A 20396-nucleotide genomic window follows, 5' to 3' on the forward strand; every position below is an offset into this window, starting at 1 on the left:
AAAATTTGGCTTAATCTCTAAAAAAAAAAGAAATTTACTCAAATGTCATGTATAACAAAAGGAAGTGGACTCAGCAAACTAGGAATAAACAGAAACTACCTCACATAATAAAGGCCATAGGTAAACTCCATAAATAATATACTTGATGGTGGGCTGGAGTTGTGGCTTAGCGGTAGAGTGCTTGCCTAGTATGTGGGAGGCCCTGGGTTCAACCACATGAAAATAAATAAATAAAAATGAAGGTATCGTGTCCAACTACAACTAAAAAATAAATATTTAAAAAAAATATGGGCTGGTGTTGGGGCTTAGTGGCAGAGTGCTTGCTTGCACATGTGAGGCACTGGGTTGATCCTCAGCACCACATAAAAATAAACAACAACAAAAAAAAGATATTGCATACATCTATAACTAAAAAATATTTTATATTTATACCAAAAGGACTTAAAAACAGCATACTACAGGGACAGAGCCATATCAATTTTTATAGCAGCACAATTCACAATAGCTTAACTGTGGAACCAACCTAGATGCCCTTCAGTAGATGAATGGATAAAGAAAAAGGTAGCATATATACACAATGGAATTTTACTCAGCAATAAAAGAGAACAAAATCGTGGCATCTTCAGGTAAATGGATGGAGTTAGAGAAGATAATGCTAAGTGAAGTTAACCAATACCCCAAAAAACAAATGCCGAATATTTTCTTTGATATAAGGAGTCTGATTCATAGTGAGATAGGGAGGGAAGCATGGGAGAAATAGATGAACTCTAGATAGGGCAGAGGGGTTGGAGGGGAAGGGAGGGGGCATGGGGTTATTAATGATGGTGGAATGTCATGGACATTATTATCCAAAGTACAGGTATGAAGACACAAATTAGTGTGAATATATTGGGTATACAACCAGAGATATGAAAGATTGTGCTCTATAGGTGTAATAAAAATTGTAATGCATTCCACTGTCATATATAAATAATAATATTTTAATAAATAATATTTATATATTATATATATATTATTTTTTTAAGTTATAGATGGATGCAATATCTTTATTTTGTTGGTAAAATACCAGAAGCTTTTCCTTTAAGAACAGCTTATTTCTTTTCATCACTTCTAACTCACATCGTATTCAAAGTCCTAGCCAGAGCAATTAGAGAAAAAAAAGAAAAAAAAAGGATCCAAATTGGAAAAGAAGATAGATTATTTCTGTTCACAGATGATGTGATCTTTTATTTATTTATTTATTTATTTATTTATTTATTTATTTATTTATTTATTTTTATGTGGTGCTGAGGATAGAACCCAGGGTCTCATCGGTACTAGGCGAGCGCTCTACCGCTGAGCCACAACCTCAGCCCAGATGCTGTGATCTTAAATGTAGAAAACTCTAAATACTTAACAAAAACAACAAAAATGGTAACACTACTAAATCCAGCAAAGTTGTAGGACACAAAATCAACACATAAGAATCAGTTGTGTTTCTCTACCCAGCAAACAATCCCCAAAAGGAATTTAGGAAAATAACCTCATTTACATTAATATCAAATGAGTAAAGTACTTACTTAAGAAGGTGAAAGATATGTTGTATACTGAAAACCACAAAACATTGCTGAAAGAAATTAATGACATTTTTTATGACTGTTTCCTCCAAAACTTAGGTTGAAGTTTAATTGCCTTTGCAACAGTGTTGAGAGATGGGGCCTTTAAGAGGTGATAAGTTCATGAGAGCTCTGCCTCAAGCATGGATTCATTCCATTATTGCAGAAGCAGGCTTCTGATTGCAGGATAAATTTACCTTCAGCTGCTCCCCCATCCACTCTTTTCCCATGTGGTACATTCTGCTATGTTATGTTGCTGCAAGAAGGTCTTCACTAGATGTAGCCCTTCAGTTTTGTATTTCCCAGTCTCTAGAACTGTGAGCCAAAGAAGCTTCTATGGTTTATAAATTACACAGTCCGTGGAATTTTGTTATAAGCAGCAAAAAATGGATTAAGTCAACATCAATGAAAGGAAAAACATCCTATGTTCTTATGGAAATTCAAGGGAGCCCAAATGACCAAAAATCTTGAAAAAAAAGAATAATAAAGCTAGATATCTCATGCTAACTGATATCAAAACAGTATAAAGTGATAGTAATTAAACACTATGGTACTGGCATAAAGACAGACATGCAGAGCAATGGAATAGGATGCAGAGCCCACGAATAAACCCACACATAAATAGTTAAATGATTTTTGACAAGAGCGCCCAGGGCTATTCAATAGGGAAAGGAGAGTCTTTTCAACAAATTGTGTTGGGAAAACTGAATATTCACAACCAAAAGAAAGCAGTTAGACTTTCATCTTATACCATATACATAATTAACTCAAGATTGGTCAAAGGCCTCAACATCAAACCATAAATCTCCTAGAAGGAAATAGGGGGGAAAGTTTCATGATTTTGGATTTGGCAATAATTTCTTTATTATGGCAGCAAAAGCATAGGAACAAAAAAAATTGTAAGAACTGGATTATATCAAAATGAAAATCTTATGCATCAAGGGACAGTATAACAGAATTAAAATACAAATAAAGGGCTTGCAAATCTTATATCTGAAATGGAGTTAATATCCAAAATGTATGCAAAGAGCTCCAAAAAATCAGTAACAACAAAATAATTCAATTAAAAGATGGGCAAAGGACTTGAGTACATCTTTCTCCAAAAAAAAAAAAAAACCATACAAGTGATCAATAAACACATGAAAAGAAACTCAGCATCACTAATCATTAGAGAAATGCAGATGAAAACCATAAGGAGGTTCAATTTCATATCCATTAGGATGTCTATTATCAAAAAACCAAAATTATTACGTGTTTGGAGGACATAAAGAAATTGGAACCCTTGTGCACTGATAATGGAAATGTCAAATGGCTCAAATCCAGTGGAAAATAGAATCAAAGGTAGAATAAAAATGGAATTGCCATATGATCTAGCAATTCTACTTCTGGGGGTATACAGGTGGTCTCTGACTTAACATGGTGTGACTTGCGATTTTTCACTGTATATAGCATAAAAGCAATTCACCTTTGAATTTTGATTTTGGTCTCTTCTTGGGTCAGCAGTATGTGGTATGATAATTGTAGTGAGCTGCAGCACTCATGCATTCACAGGGTAAAAAAAAGGATAGTCTACAGTGTATAATGTTGGTAAATGATGCTGTGTAGTAGTTTATGTGTATTAAGTGCATTTTTTAACTTATGATATTTTCAATTTATGATGGGTTTATTGGGATGGCATATAACCTTATTGTAACTGAGAAACAAAGAATTAAAAGTAGAAACTCAAACAGGTATTTGTACACCCATGTTCATAACATTATTATGCACATAGCCAAAAGGTAGATGCAATCCTTTTCCATTAATTGATGAATGAATAAACACAATGTGTGGTATATAGGTACAATGGAATATTATTCAGCCTTAAAGAGGAAGGAGATTCTGACACATGCTACAAGATGAATAAAATTTGGAGACATCATGATAATTGAAACAAGCCAGCTACAAAATGACAATTACTGAGTGATTTCAACTGGATGAGGTACTTAGGCTAGTCAAATTCATGGAGATGGAAAGTAGAATGGTAGTTTCCCAGGGCTGTCGGGGAAGGGTGAATGGGGATTTAGTATTTCATGGTTACGGAGTTTCAGTTTTGCAAGTTGAAAAAAAAATTATGGAGGAGGTTGGTGGTGATGATTACAGACCAATGTGAATGTAGTTGATGCCATTCAACTGTACACCTACCAATGGCTAATTTTACCTTATGCTTATTTTATCACAATTAAAAACATAATAAAATAAAGCAATGAGGTGGGGAAATTAATAGAAGTCTTACAATTGTGACAGCTCCTTCAGATCCTTAAATATACGTGGTGGAAGATTTTCAATCTTATTACAACCTAAATCCCTAGGGAAACAATTGCAAACGTTATTTTCTGAAGATTTTATTTGTTGTTCTGATGTATGTTATGAAATCATCATATAACTTCTCAACAATGTTGTTGGTGAGTTGTGTTAATTAACAAAAGTTTAAGAGTGTATTTTTGGTGCTGGGGATTGAACCTAGGGGCCTTTTGCATGCTGAGCCTATGACTTACCACTGAGCTAAATCCCCAACCCTGTGAAGCCAAAGTGATTTTAAAAAATGGATAAAATGAGAAAATATTTAACAAATATTTTATCCCATTTCAGCACTTCATCAGAAACAAATACTTACGATTATTTAATCTGGTTTTAATAGTTTCAATGTTCTGAGTTTTCACTGTACAATAGTGTAAAAGCAATTTACCTTTGAGTTTTGAGTTTGGTCTCTTCCTGGGTCAGCAATATGTGGTATGGTACAGCAGTGGGCTGCAGCACCAATCGGCCATGCAGTCACAAGGGTATGTATGTATCACAATCTTTATTCCTCCCCTTCCCTTCTTTTTGTGTTAGAGTAAGAATATGGTTTGGAGTCTTATTTTTTTTTTCTTCTGCTTGAGTTTATTGTGATTATCAAATGGAAGTCTATTATTTCAAAAGCAAGTTTCTTTCCCGGTGAAATGCATGGGATCTCACATTCTCCTGGATAGGATTCTTTGTGATCTCATGTATGTCTAGGAGGTCTCCCTAATAGGGTATGACCCTGAAGCTTAGTTGTAAGGTTTTAACTGCAGAACCTCTCATGGAAGCTTTGACAGTGGCAGATTCTATGAGAAAGGACTCAGATTCTTGGAAACAAGAGACAGTTTCAGCAAGCTTGAGCTCTCTAAGGTGATGGGGAGACGGAAAAGGAAGCCTACCCATTTCCCCTCTCCACCTCCAAATTACTTACCAGTTGGTTTATAAATCAAAATTCAGGTTACTCAACTTTGGGGGACAGGATGATTTTAGGTAGAGTTCTAAACACTAAAAGTAAGTGGATAATATAATCTGACAAATGCTATCAATGCCTTTGCCGTGAATGCCTATTTTCATACTGCAAACTAAACCTGGAGACTATTTTTGTCGTTTACATATTTATGGGCAAATTGTCTATGCAGATGAGTTGTTCTGCTTTGATGATCAAATGAATCTTTCTAAAATTTCATTCCTTTCATAAAATCTCACAGTAGCTTCTTGTTGCCTAGATGATAAATTCAAAACTGCTTGGTGTGACATGAGATGTGTATCAATATCTGTCATTCTGACGTCAGTCTTTCCAGTCTCCTTTCCTATCACTTGCTATTCACTGTAACTTACACCATGGTCTGAAAGCACTTCAGTGTTCTGACCTCTGCACTTTGGCCTGGGTGCTTTTCTTTTGCCTATCCTGGCCTTTCCTCCTTGCCCTTTTGGTGATCTCAAATCATCCTTCAAGATTCCATTCAAATGACATTCCCTTTTAACCTCCAGTGCCCAGGAGGTTAGGTCTTCTGTCCCTATGCATTCTCCTACATATTCTATCCCAGCACACATGACACATATGGTACATGGAACATCAGGTGAACATTGCTTCCCTTCTGAAAGATGTGAGCCCCTTGAGGATACGAACTATACCCATTCAGTGTGGGCTATCCAGTGCCTCACTCAATTTTGGACTAGCTGTTTTTTCCATCCTGGAAAGAAGACTCTTAATAGGCTGAGTCTGCTTCATATTTAGGTAAGAGTTGATATGATTAAGTTCCTTGAACAGGAAGCCAAGTGAAATATTGATCATCTTAGAAAGGCGACGTGCAAAATTTAAAGTAGTCCTCTAGGTATTAAAACTCAAAAAATACGTTTAACAATTTCTGGTGGAAGTGTGGGTTTTGGCTATCAGAGCAAATTCTAATATATAGTTTTTATAGCGGGAATTATGTAATGAGATAGTATTGGCCTCAATCCTAAGTGACATGTAAAAGTTTAATTTTCTTAGCTTTAGTTTAGGACAGCTGGGATAAACTTAATTGGACTCAAGGTTCATTTCTGGAAATGAAAGGTTCATTTCGGGAAACATCTACTGTAGTTGTTGACTTTATTTATTTATTATTATTTTTTTTTGGGGTGCTGGAGATTGAACTCAGGTCTCACCCATGCTAGGCTAGTGCTTTGCTACTGAGCTACGCTCCCAGCCCATTAGCAGTTAACTGTAAACCATAAATAAAAGTAAGCACATGGCAAAGATTTCCTGTCACAGGAATAAGTTAAAGTCCTCTGTGACAAGTGAATCCTGTGTTGTCAATATATTTACCTTCATTAGCTCTATTGATGTGATAAGGGTCTGGAGGAACACACAGTAGAGCCCAACCCTCCTATGAAGGGGAAGTTGAGATCTAGACTCATCCATTAAAAGCTATCACTTCTTAGAAACCTTGCCATTTTTCTCCTTATAAATCTGAATTTTCAAGCAAGTGTCTACTATGGGATGGGGCAGGCCACAGGTAGGACTAATTATTGGCCTGTTACCCTCTTTGCAGCTTTGGTTATTCTTTCTTTTACCTCTGAACCTAGATTAGCACTGGTTACGGACTAAGCTATTTGTGTTCCATATTCTTGGTCTTTAGGGATATATAAAATCTGCACCTGGTTGCCACCATGAAGACTAGGTTGTGTAGTAATTGTCCTCTAGTGCTTTCAAGTTGGATAAAACAGGAGAAATATGGATCCCTTGACTAGCTTGTATTTTAACAGTTAAATAATATCTTTGGATCATCTAGATGGATTTTCCCTGTTACTGAAAATAATTTCCTATGTGCTGATGATAAGGTTCAGTTGCCATATGCCAGAAGTCCTCACAACAGGCCTTGGTTCTAATTATCTATTGAGATTTTCTTGCATGTTTGTGAATGATTGGGTATTGCCTATTAAAAAGTGTTTCAAGCTAATAATTACAGAAAAATGTTGGATTTTTTCTTTCCTTCTTCCCCCCTCCTTCCTTTCTTTCATTCATACTGGGTGTTAAACCCAGGAGTGCTTGACTACTGAGCCATATCCCCATTTCTTTTTATGTTTTTATTTCGAGACAGTGTCTTGCTAAGTTGCAGAGGGTCTCGTTAAGTTGCTGAGGCTGGCTTCGAACTTGTGATCTTCCTGCCTCCAGCGTCACTGGGTTGACAGTGTCCTACTAAAAATGTTTAGTTTTCAATGGTTTGTCTGAAAGTGTTTTGAAGCAGAATGCAAGATTGTTTTCTGATGAATGCTCCTGTTCAGGAATAGGTATTCTCTCTACCTGTTTCAGTGCTTAGCTTAGGTATCCAGGTGTCATTTCATAACATTCTAGTTATGTTCATTATGTTTCATGGAAAAACTTTAATAAACCAGTATTTTGCCCAGATAATTGTCAAAATGCACAGATCTGTCCATACTTTGGATTTTTCCCCAGAAAATTGATATTAAAAAATAAACATTTTTCTGAAGGTGTGCACTTCATTAATTGTTCCATATTTATTTTATCTTGACAATCAACTATTCTGTGGTTGGGCCATAAGGCTTTGCTTCACCTTTAGTCATTGGTATTCAAGCAGAAACATTATAAAAATACTTTTAAAATTATCTCTTTCTTCTGTTATTATAGATAGGGATGTTATTCATGGCAGTATCTAGTTTCCTTATGAATCCAAGGTTATCCTTTAGTTTCAGAATCAGCAAATTGAGGACTTTTAGTCTTTTTTTTTTTGTACTGGAGATTGAATCAAGGGGTGCTTTACCACTGGATCACTTCCCAGCCTCCTTTTTTTGAAGCTCTCACCTAAGTTGCTTAGGGCATCACTGAGTTGCTGAGGCTGGTCTCAAATTTGTGATTCTCCTCTCTCAGCTTCCTTAGCCACAGTAATAACAGTATGTACCACCATGCCCAGCTGGTGTCTTTTAATCTTATGATCCCTGAATACAAACCCTCTAGGAAACTTAAATACAAAATTGTGTCCCCTTTGAAACATTGGAACACGGTGGTATAGAATATATTTATTTATTCATTTTTCCCTGGCCTTATACTTTCTCTACAGCTGTGTTTCCTTTATCCCACTTTTCTCAAATATTTATTTCATGTTTATTTTTGCAAGCCATCTGAATTCCTTTGTGTCCCAAGGTACATATAATTAATGTTCAGAGAGAATGTTAATATGTTTAAAATATTTTCATGTATAACAAATATGAAATAAAATAATGGTAAAAAATTCTTAACAATTCTTTGAGTCAAACTTACAATTCATCTAGTTTCTGGAGATGTGCAAAACTATTTTCACTTAAGTGATTAATTTTGTTTTTCCTCATTACCCTGAAATAAAAAAAGAAAAATACATTTTTACATCCTGAGGTACTTATTGATTAAATTACTAAAGACATTATCAGTATGCAAAGATAACAGTAATGAATATACAGTGCATGTTTCACATGAGATATTTTGAATAGTATGATTAATGATCTAATTCAATTTTGATATAAAGTTCCCAAATTATCCCTCCATCTCTCCCTACTTCTCTTTTCATTCATCCTTTCTGTGCTGGGGATTGAACAGAGTGCCTGTTGCATGTTGGGCATGTGCTCTACCAGTGGGCTACATCCCCAGGCCTGGCATCCCAAATCTTTTAATGAGGATAATAAAATATACTTCTAATTTTTTTTAAGAGAAAGTGAGAGAGGAGAGAGAGAGAGAGAGAGAGAGAGAGAGAGAGAGAGAGAGAATTTTTAATATTTATTTTTTAGTTCTCGGTGAACACAACATCTTTGTTGGTATGTGGTGCTGAGGATCGAACCCCGGGCCGCACGCATGCCAGGCGAGCCCGCTACCGCTTGAGCCACATCCCCAGCCCCTAATTTTTTTTAAAAAATATTTTTCTTACTTGTAGATGGACACAATACCTTTTATTTAACTTTTTTTTTTTTTAACGTGGTGCTAAAGATGGAACCCAGTACCTTCCACATGCGAGGCGAGCGCTCTACCACTGAGCTACAACCCCAGTCCTATACTTGTAATTTTTAATTAGAAGTATAATTATAAACAGAAAAGTGTGTCTAACATAATACTCCAAGCATGCTTACTCATTTGGAAGTTGATGGGATTTAGGGTGGAGCTGAGTAAGGAAGGGAAAGTGATCTAAGTTAGATGATATCAGAAGAGTCTCAAGTTTGGCATGCTGAATGCTGAATCAGACTGTAACTCTTGATGGTTTCTTTTCCTTCCTTCCTTCCTCCCTCCCTCCCTCCCTCCCTCTCTCCCTTCCTCCCTTCCTTTCTTCCTTTCTTCCTTCCTTGCTTCCTTCTTTCTTTCTTTTTTTTTTTGGTGCTGAAGATGGAAGCCAGGGTATTGTGCAGGCTAAGCACACTCTTTACCACTGAGCCACACCCCTAGCCTCCTGACAATTCATTTTGCACTGATCTCATGTGTTACCAGCTAGCATAAAGGACTACTCATGGGAAATCTTTAAGGGGTTTCAATTCTTTAAACACTGTGTGACATGCCTTAAATTTGACCTTGTCTCATCTATAAATATTTAACTCCTCCTGGTACTCCAAACCATTACCACAGTCTCCTAATGACCCTGGGCCAAAAAAGCACAAACACTTGCCAAGAAGAAACCCACAGATTATTTCTTCATACAGAAGTTTCACTAAAATGAAATGCAAACAGAACAGAAAAGATGTTATTAGCATTTCAGATATCTATTTGTTCTGTGTTCTTTAGGTGCTCATTGGTTTCCTTTTGGGTAATTAGTATGAATGTCTTGCATAGCTGAATATGAAGCATCCTAAATCTGAAGATTAACTCAGTGGAAGAATTAAAAAATTTCAGTGACTTTGAACCCATATGGATGGAAGGGTGTATAATTGGATAAAACACATTGTTACATTAGTGGTAGCTATGGTATAGCTTACATACAGGGTCCTCTAGGATGATGATTTTAAGAGTTTTCCCATGGTAACCTCTAGTGAAATATGTTTACTCCTAGTAAAAATGCATTTTATATTGGGACATAAAATATGTATACACCCATAGCCTAAGTCTCATTTCTGCGTTGTACTATGATATAATCAATTAAATTCTATTTTATTTATAAATGCTGATCAGGACATTCTAAATTGATTGAGCTATACTGATTTCATTGCCTACTCATGAGTTGCAACCAAGAGTTTGAAAAATATTTAGGCAAAGTAAGCTGTGAATAAAGGAATTGGATTTTATTTTTGTGTATGTATATATGTGCACCACTGGGTACCAAACCCAGGGCCTCATGCATGCTAGGCAAATGCCCTACCACTGAGTCACACCCCCAGCCTGGAAGTTGGATATTTATATTGAAGGAAGTCCCCCTGTCCTTTACTTTCACAGGAAGGAAAGGTCATGTGGACTTAAAATAGGCAAGAGGAGGAAGAAGAAATTATACTCAGCAATATTCAAAGCTTTATCCTGGGCCTGGGGTTGTGGCTCAGTGGCAGAGCACTTTCCTAGCATGCATGAGGCATTGAGTTCTATTCTCAGCACCACATATAAATAAATAAAAAATAAAAGTACATCAACAACTAAAAAATATTAGAAAAAAAGCTTTATCCTTATGTTCATAATGACATCCTCAGGGGTTTCAGATAATACAGTGTCATTGTGATGCTTCATGTATGGTTAAATCTGTGGTTACCCTTGATTTGAACTTGGAGTCCTTCAGTTTCAACAAATGTGAATTCCAGGGTGGATGTTTGCCATAATCACAATGCATGTGTTTGGGCTCAAAAAAAATGATACCCCGAAGTATGGCACTTTGGTGTGCTGTGTACTTGAACTGAAGGACATTAGAAGGATCTCGGAAGCAAGATCTTAACTGCCATTCTTCTGCCCTTCTGTTGCTCCCATTTTTCCCCCAAAGCAGGCCATAGAATTTAGAGCCCGTCTCCCCCAATTCAGCCATAAAACCTAGAAATACTACTCTGGTCTTCTGCCACCTTTCTGCGTAGGAGCTGGCCTTAAGGACATTCTCTGACCTGCCTTGTCTGATGGAAGGTCATAAGATCCTCGTTCCAGGAAGGGTACTGCCCCACACCTGACAGGAAGGAATGGCATACACAGAAGCAAAGAAGAGTCTGGACAGGCCTGGCTGGGTTTCCTCTCTCAGTCTCTTACTAGTAGGTCACACCCTTTCATCCAATCACATTTCTATACTGCCGTCTGGTTTTCACTGAACCTAAGCATTAAAAAGGTCAGTTTCCCCATGGATCTTTGGGTCTTCCTAAGGCTCCTGGGCCATGCTAAGTTTTGATTAAATAAGGTCTGTTCTACTTTTCTCCTGTTAACTTGTATTTTGTTATAGGAGCATTGGTAGAGGCTGTTGTGGTGGACAGAAATCATACATTTCTCACCCTACACATGTTGAGGCTGGCTTTTGTCCATTTAAGGGCTTCATTTGGTTTGTAAGGAGACATAATACCACTTCAAAAGCACAAAAATATTACTTACAAAACAGTTAAATTACTGCAGGAACTAAACGTCAAATTTCTTAAATTATGGATATGGTTGCCTTCAAAGTCCCTGGAATATAAAACATAAAACATGATCAAGCTAAATTTTAATTGCAGATAGAAATAAATTGATTAAGAATTATTTGTGTTCTAATAAAATATATTGTTCTTTTACATTCTGTTTATTTCATGTAGACCTTCACTTGTAGCCACTTACATAATACCATAAATTATAATATGCATGTATGTAGGCATATATTAGCACTCTTACTGTTTTTTCTTTATTAATAATAAAAATGTTTTGAGTCACTCCTGTATCTTATGTTTTTGGAGACATGTTATTCTGAGAAATTAAAGAGAATGAGAAATCAAAGTGAAAACCTTTGTTATGATAAATACCTAATTTATTAACAGATATTTAATAGTGAACACATTAAACAATTATTCAGAATTACCAAGTGGCATTTCCCTAAGTGATATGATTTCATTTTGCTATAGGCTGCGTGAGATTCTATTATTGCTGCAAAGCTGCTACTGCCAAGATAATATTAAGCACCTGCCTTGTTAGTCTAAATACTCCTCAGAAAAAAATCTTCAGTAGCTTTTTTGCCCCTGGGATTATACTCTTTTTCTTTTTTTTCTTTCTTTTTTAATATTGTCACAAAGAGCACACTTTACCACCACAAGCAATCCTATCTGAGCAACAAAATCTTATCAAAAAGTTTATTTATTTGTTACGGTGATAATGATCAAACTTAGGACCTCTTGCATTCCAGGAAAGTGCTCTACCATTGAACTATATTCCCTACCCTTTCATTTACAAGCAGATATATGTTAGAAGTTTGTAGAGACGACAGCTGAGGTTTAAGGAGACACTACATTTCCAAGTTAAATCCTGGCCCTTAAGTCTACTTCGTGTGTCCCAACACAATTTACTGGTTACTAAGCTATTCACAAATTATTGTGATTGAAATACAGGGGTGGAGGTGTGATATAATTCCTAAAATTTCTAAGGAAAACATGGGGAGCATTAATAGATATGCCTGTAGTCTGTCAGTGAGTCTGTGGTGGGAATGCTCAGTTTTATTTTGGGCACTGCATTAAAAATAGACACTGACAAAGCAAAATATATCAGGAAGATTTGTAAAACTGGGATTAAGTGATCTTGAAACCATACCAACTGACGAAAAGGGAGTATGTATTACAGCAAAGAATAAGTTAAGAGATATATTTGAAGTCAGGCTATGAAAGAGATTAGAGTTTTTCTCTGTTTCATCAGAACACAAAATTAAATTTACTGGTTGAAGATACAAGTCATTTCAAACAGAAGCTCAACCTCTGTAGCAAGTTATGGCATTCAGAGAATGCTTCTCATTGGCATCTAGCAAAGGCAATATATCATATCTTGATAATTTTGTAGATAAGATTTCTGTACTGCAAGGAATATTGTATTAGAATCAGAAATCTTTATTCTAGATAACACCTATAAAGAAAAAGTTTTGTTATTTCATTAAAGTGGAAGGTAAGTGCTTATGGTATTACTTTCTTGGTCTTGGGTTTGGCCCAGGCTTTTGGCTTCTCAATGTCTATGGTCAATGACAAAGGCTATGGTTTCCTTTTATTTTATTGTTGTTACCATGAAACTCCCACCAGGTGGCGATGTTCTTTCAAACTTCACAAAGTATAGAGTTGAGCTACATAGGTAACTGCTTTTTTTGCAAGGGGGGGATAGATATTTTTTTAAATTACTTTAAGAATTTTGTTCTAATTAGTTAAATATTTTTATTGTATATTCTTAGTTGTATATGGACACAATACCTTCATTTTATTTATTTATTTTTATATAGTGCTGAGGATCCAACTCACTGAATTACAACCCTAGCCTATGTAACTTTTTTAAGCTTTAAGCAAAAATATTTATTAGTACTAATTTACTACTTTGTAAAATTCAATAAGAGGTGCACACTGAAGCACTAATTAGGAAGTTTTTAAAAAAATATTTTTCAGTTGTCAATGGACCTTTTATTTATATGCAATGCTGCGAATCAAACCCAGTGCCTCACATCTGCTAGGCAGGCGCTCTACCACTGAGACACCACCCCAGCCCCCAAATAGGCAGATTTGATTACATTTTTGTTTAATTTGATTTTGAGTTTATTTTAACCTTGAGTTATAAATTTGCTTTGGCTTTGTTCCTAAAATAAGGGAATCTGGTTTGTGAATATATATTAACCAAGGCAACAACAGCAACAACCAAAGAACAAAACAAAACAAAAATCTGCTTCTTGCTTCAAGGTCTAAGGGACAAGAGGTAATTTTCCCACAGAATGTCTAGACCACCTTTCCTAATTAGCAAGTCTCTGAATGTGACAATTTTATTTTTCCCTTTTTACATTGTAGAGCTGTATCAAAATGAAAAATTCACTATTTCTTTTTCTTTAAAAAAATTTTTTTTAGTTGTTGATGGACACAATACCATTTTTTAAAATTCATTTTTTTTTTTGTGGTGCCGAGAATTGAACCCAGTGCCTCACACATGCTAGGCAAGCTCTCTACCACTAAGCTACAACTGCCTACCCCCTTTACCACTTCCTTCTTCCTCTCTGTCTCTCCCTGGCATGTGATGTAAATACTTTTGCTCTGCGTATACTCTCACCATGATGTGCCACTACAGAGCCAAAAATGCGACAATTGATCATGGACTGGAAACTGTGAGCCCAAACAATCCTTTTCTCATTTTATAAGTTAATAATATCATGTATTTTGCTACCAGGACAGAAAGCTAACTAAATATAGGCAGTTTCTATTTTTATTTTTTTGAGCAACATCTATCCTGTTTTCCACAATGGCTTTGTTCCCTTTTCTCCACATCCTTGCTAACACTTATTGTCTTTTGATCAGGTTTCCTAAGAGGTGTCAGGTAATATCTCATTGTGTTTTTACTTTGCATTTTCTGATATCTGGAACCTTTTTAAAATTTTTTTGGTACTGGTGATTGAACCCAGGGATACTTAACCACTGACCACATCCTCAACAATTTTTTAACGTTTTATTTTGAGACAGGGTCTCACTAAGTTGCTGAGGGCCTTGCTAAATTGCTGTGGCTGGCCTTAAACTTGTTAAAGGTTTGATAGAGCCCTTTCTGCTTCTGACTCCTGAGTGGCTGAGATTACAGGTGTGCATAACCATTCCTGGTACCTTTTTGAGTCTTGAGAAATATCTATATGAGTCTTTGCCCAGTTTTCTTTCTTTTTAATATGACTAATATAGTTGGCCTTAGTTTGTTATTTTAAAATACATTATTATATGCTTTCATAGGTTAAAAACTTTCATTAGATGTTTTTTTAATGTATTTCTTCTGATATTTAGCCAAATTTGAAAATTCTTGGTTGCCTTCATAACTTTACCCAATGCACTGAATCTTTGCTTTCTTTCGACAATACTATTTAATTTCCTATTATCAGATATGATGAGATTAGTATATATTGTCTATGTTTTTGGTCCTCTACCTCTCTCTTGTCATATGATTTTGGTCATTTATATGCTATTTTTTTTTGGAGTTCACCTTCAGAATATCAAATATTCTTTCTAACATCCATCCATCTATGCATCATCTTATTTTCAAGGACATCTCCTGATTCCTAGCTAATTTCTTTATAGTTCTATGGTTTTCATTTTGTATTTTGCTTTATAAAATTTTTTACTCATCTAGGATTAGTATGTCTTTTTAAACAACTCTTTTATCCTTATATTCTTATTTATCCTTAATATTCTGAAATCTACTTTTCCCATATTAGCATAGACCCTCTAAGTTTTTTTTTTTTTAAATCACTGTTACATTTCCATCTCTATTTTGCAGTATGTGATATTTCTATTTTATTTTCTGGTTGCCATATGAATTTTTTCTTTAGTTTAGGTTTTTAGCAGTTTGGTGATGGCTTTTTTAGTGTTTTTCCTACTCTGCTTGAGGTTCCTACATTCCTGGATTATTGTATTACTTTAAGTTTGGAAAATACTGGGCCTTTCTTTCTTTCATTTTTTAAAATAGTTTGCTTAGTTGTAAATGGACACAATACCTTTATTTTGTTTATTTATTTGTATGTGGTGCTGAGGATCGAACCCAGTGCCTTACATGTGTGAGGCAAGTGCTCTACCGCTGACCCCAGCCCCAGCCCCTGGGTCATTATTTCTTTAGCCATTTCTTCTGTCCAGTTCTTCCTTTCTTCTTTTTCTGTGGTTTTACCTATACTTTTGTTAGACATTCTATATTTTCCTACAGCTTTGGATTCTCTGTTTGGACTTTAACCACATTTTTGTTTTGATTTGAAAGTTTTCAATTGGCCTGTTTTCAAAGTCATTGATTCTTTTCTCAGCTGTGTTCTACTGCTAAGCCTGTTGATATCATCTTCCAACGTAATTTTATAATTTCCGTCTCTTTGATGACGTTTTCCATATGTTCATACATTTTGTTCGCTTTTCCACTTATCTTATTAATCATAAGTATTTTACTATCCCAACTTGGAAGCTGTAATTCTGAGCTATTGCCAGGTTGGGTTTTCAGTTTATTGATTACTTTATAATTTTACATTGGACTTAGTTTTTCCTTTTTTAGGAAGTGGGACTTTCTCAGCATGGCTTCCTTTCATCCCCAGAAGCCAGTCTTATAAGACTATGGCTTGGATAGCATCCCCCAAAAGCCCATGTGTTAAAGGCTTGGTACCCAAGTGATGGTGTTATTGGGAGGTGGTGAAACCTTTAGGAGGTGTGGCCTAGGGGGAGGAAGTTAGGTCTTTGGGGGTATATCCTTGGAGGGGATATTGTGACTCCAGTTCTTTCTTTTTTCTCTTTTGATTCCTGGCTACTATAAATTGAGTAGCTTTGTTCCATCAAGTATTCCCTGCCATGACATACTGCCTTGGTGCAGGCCCAAAAGCTATGGAACCAACTGACCATAGACTGAAACCTCTGAAACCATGAACCAAATAAACCTTTCCTCTTTGTAAGTTGATTCTCTCAGGTATTTTGTCACAATGACAGGAGGTTGACTAACAGACAATTTCCTGCCCTGACCTAGAAGCTTTGTATCAGTGCGAGATCCTGGGATACAGAGGTTTTCTGCCAGTACCCCAGGACAGAGTGTTCTAGCCTCTCCCTCTCCTTTTGTAACAGTGGATCTTTCCCTAATCCCTGGGTGCAGGAGGGTTTCCTGTTCCTCTTCCAAAACTTCTTAAGAGATGATTTTTAGTCAAGAGAATCGGGTGGGGGAGGGGAGGATAAGGTTATATCTCCTGGGGGGGTGGGTGGGCAGGTTTTATATCTGTGTGTTGTCAAGGAGAGCTGTCTAGTTTTTCGTGTGAGCTGGTGAGGCCAGTCAAAAGCAGCCTGTTATGGATAGTGGACTCCCCTGAATGCAGGGTTCTCAGTTACTCTAACGTGTTACACTAACCCATGCTTAACTGTATACGTTTATTAAAATTTTAGCAGTTTTCTTTGCACCTGCTCTCTTGATAGCCAACTCTTATCCCTACACTCTGCCAAAGGTGAAATACAATATATGTCCCAGCTCTCTTTGTAACTCCTTAGAATTCCAGTTACTTGGTTGTCTTATAGCTCTCTGATGGGCTCTTGAAAATTAGGATTTTGTAGATTATAAAGCTCTTTCTTATTGGGAGAGAGAGAGCAATATTGTCTTGTAGCTTTCTAAATCCTAAGCACAATATTGCTGTAATGGAATTGCAATATAGTATATGTACTAGTCTGTGAATTTCTCTCTATGAACCATATTATGTTCTTGAAATTGAGCCATGTTGACTGAAGTAGTGCTGTTTTATTAATTATCATGCTGTGTATGTGTGTGTATCATGTTTTATTTCTCCATGCATATCTGTTTTCTATTGCCTTCCTCACCTGCATTTTCAAATTCTTCATATTGGCTTAGTCTGCCAATGGATAAATGACTTAGTTTCATCTCAGGATAAAAGTTTACTTCACTCTCTTGACCTTTGGGAGAGTACATTGGCTATTGCCCTATGTTCATCTGTTTTTAATTAATTTTATGTTTTACTTTTTGAATTTTCCAAACTTTATTGAGGTTTTTACATTTCATTCCTTTGAAAGAACTATATTAAAGATTTTAATCTATTATCTGTCAAGTATTGTGAAGCTAATTTCCTGAGCTGTTCTTTTTATTTTAATGTATTTTTTTTCCCTGAAATCTGAGTTAAAAATTTATTTTTGGCCAACAAATCGGTTTTTTAATTGCACTTTGCAAAATGGAAACTCATATGCAAAATAATGATATTATAATTGGTTTTAAAGTAGATGAATGCTTATGAAGCAAAAACTATTAATAACATTAAAATTGGGCTAATATTTACTATCAGTTACTTTTGATAGCTAAAATTTATAGATAATAACAAAAAATTGTAAAGTCCATCCTTTTAGTAATAAATCTTAATCATTTTGATGTCATCTGATACATGATATATATATTTTGCTGCCTTTTTAAAGGCAAAAGAAATATTTATTGTGATATGCATATAATAACTCTCATATTTGTTTCTGATCCTAATGCACAGGTTTTTTTCTTAATGATGGGGACAGAACCCAGGGCCTTGCTCATGCTAGGCAAGTGCTTTACCACTGATCCACACCCCCATTCCCGCAATGCACAAATTTTTAATTGCTAATTTACTTATGTGAATGCTGATCAATTGTGCTTCATTATTAGGTTTGGATTGCTAGGCATGTAATAGCTGTTAATGTACTTATCTGAAACAAAATTCAATTACAATGAAGAATACTGAATAAATTTGCCTGCCCTTTTATGACTAGCTTGTCATCAATGTTAACTGTCATACCAAGGTATCTCCTGGACTTAAAACTCCAAAAAGACTTTTTTACTAAAATCATCTCTTAATCAAATTTCTAAGGCTATTTATAGTTCTAACAATTTTTTAAAAATTGTAGTGGATACAATACCTTTATTTATGTGGTGCTAAGGATCGAACCCAGGGCCTCACATATGAGAGAAGAGTGTTCTACCAATGAGCCACAATCCCAGCACCTAATTCTAACAATTTTATAAAACATTTTGTTATCTACACTGTCAGCCCATCAAAACTGAATATAGTCTCACTATTGCATTTTATGGAGATGTTTTTAAGTACATCATTACTGCCATATATTACTCTCAGTAAAGGGAAAAATCATTCATGTTAAAATCACCTCTCACAACCCATTGTAGATAGGCCCATGATGATTGGCCAGTAATTATTTTTGTGAAGTTTCTTTTTCCCAAAGTGGTTCCAAGTTAGTATATTTTGAAAAAAATATCTTTGCTTTTCATGCATGTCTCACTTGTGTTCTATTATCAACTTGAGAGTTGATACTTCTCACTACAATCAATGTTTCTAACTCTAACTTTCACCCTTCGTTTTATTGGGTACTTCTAAACTGCTGTGAAGATAGAGATCAAACAACCACTTCTGGGAATTTCTTATAAAACAAGAGGCAGAAGGAGTTTTTATATATGTAAATTAGTTTGTTGATTAGCCTTTTAAATAGTTATTTTGGTTATTTTTAAAATTTTATATTTTTAGAGAGAGAGATGAGACAGAGGGAGAGAAGAGAAAGAAATAGAGAGTGAGGGAGGGGAGGAGGGAGAGAGAGAGAGAGAGAGAGAGAGAGAGAGAGAGAGAGAGAGAGAGAGAGAGAGAGAGAGAGAAGGGGGTTATTTCTTTATTATTTTAAACCTATATTTTAAGTAGACCAATTTACTGGATAATAAAATTAAATTCTGGATAGCAGAGTGACACTCATTATTAAAAGCAAAGCTATTGTATAAAAGTCCCATGGAATTCGATGGACATTATTACCCTAAGTACATGTATGAAGACAAGAATGGTGTGACTATACTTTGTATACAACCAGAGACATGAAAATTGTGCTCTATATGTGTAATATGAATTATAATACACTCTGCTGTCATATATAACAAAATAAAAAAACCAAGCACCAAAAAAAAAAATGTTCCATGGCACCTATTCTAATTAGCCTTGAAAGATAAGTACTACATATCATATTCTCAATATTCAGATTAAATTCTTAAATAAATGGAACTAAAATGATCTACTCTTTTTGTAACAACTTAATAGGTAAGATTGGTGGGGGAAGGGAGAAATATTATGTAGATCCCATAACATCCCTTTTGCCTTTCTTTTTCCTGGTTCTCAAGTTGTTGTTGTTGTTTTGAGATATTTCATTTTGGTGAGAGTTTAGAGAAGTTAGATCATGGGGATATAAAATACAAAAATAGGCCAAAGTAATTTGAAAAAATGTGATGTGATAATAGCAATACAAGATGAATATACAAGATTAATTAGGCAACGTAGAGATTTTAGTCGACTTCTTTCAAATGAGATACCATCACTTACAGCCAATGTAGCTTTGGCATGTGCTGACAAAGTTTATCTGGTAAATGTGTCAGGACATTATTCATCAGCACCCTGAAAAAGAAAAGAAACCAAAGATGTCACATTTTTTTTCTGGTTCTTTTTTTAAGGTACACATGGTGTTATCATTATTCTTATAAAACCATGCAAATCCACGAAGTTAGTTGTCTTCTCTATTTACTCTGTGAGTCTTGTTATATTTAAATGCTTGATACTAATAAAATTTCTACAAATAGCAGTTATCATATGGAGGAAGCAACAAAGTTAGTAACTGAAAAAAGATGATTTTAAGTGAATTTGCTTTTCTTTACTGAGATCAATGTGTGGTGGTAATGGTATGCTTAAGAATAGTTCAACAAAATGTGATAGACTATATTCAGTTTTGACAGACTGACATTCTAGAATAAAAAAGTTTCTTTTTTTTTTCGGGGGGTACAGGGGATTGAACTCAAGGGCACTTGGCTATTGAGCCATATCCCCAGCCCTATTTTGTATTTTATTTAGAGATAGGGTCTCACTGAGTTGC

The 20396-nt window shown here is 35.4% G+C and overlaps 1 protein-coding gene across 4 annotated transcripts in view; it reads right to left on the reverse strand.

The window, feature by feature from the left end:
- RXFP1 (relaxin family peptide receptor 1) overlaps nt 1-20396 on the reverse strand; it is a gene marked incomplete at both ends in the record, with an annotated part of 131729 nt that overhangs the window by 14326 nt on the left and 97007 nt on the right. For 3 of the 4 annotated variants that reach the window (XM_081304134.1, XM_081304133.1, XM_081304132.1), the window contains 4 exons: nt 3868-3939; nt 8176-8247; nt 11416-11487; nt 19853-19924. In XM_081304134.1, the coding sequence (XP_081160260.1) occupies nt 3868-3939; nt 8176-8247; nt 11416-11487; nt 19853-19924 (288 nt within the window). The remainder of the gene's footprint in view (nt 1-3867; nt 3940-8175; nt 8248-11415; nt 11488-19852; nt 19925-20396) is intronic. The other variant, XM_081304135.1, reaches the window with a different exon arrangement.

This window comes from Spermophilus citellus, assembly GCF_964194105.1.
Source record: "Spermophilus citellus genome assembly, chromosome: 8".
Classification (NCBI taxonomy): domain Eukaryota; kingdom Metazoa; phylum Chordata; class Mammalia; order Rodentia; family Sciuridae; genus Spermophilus; species Spermophilus citellus.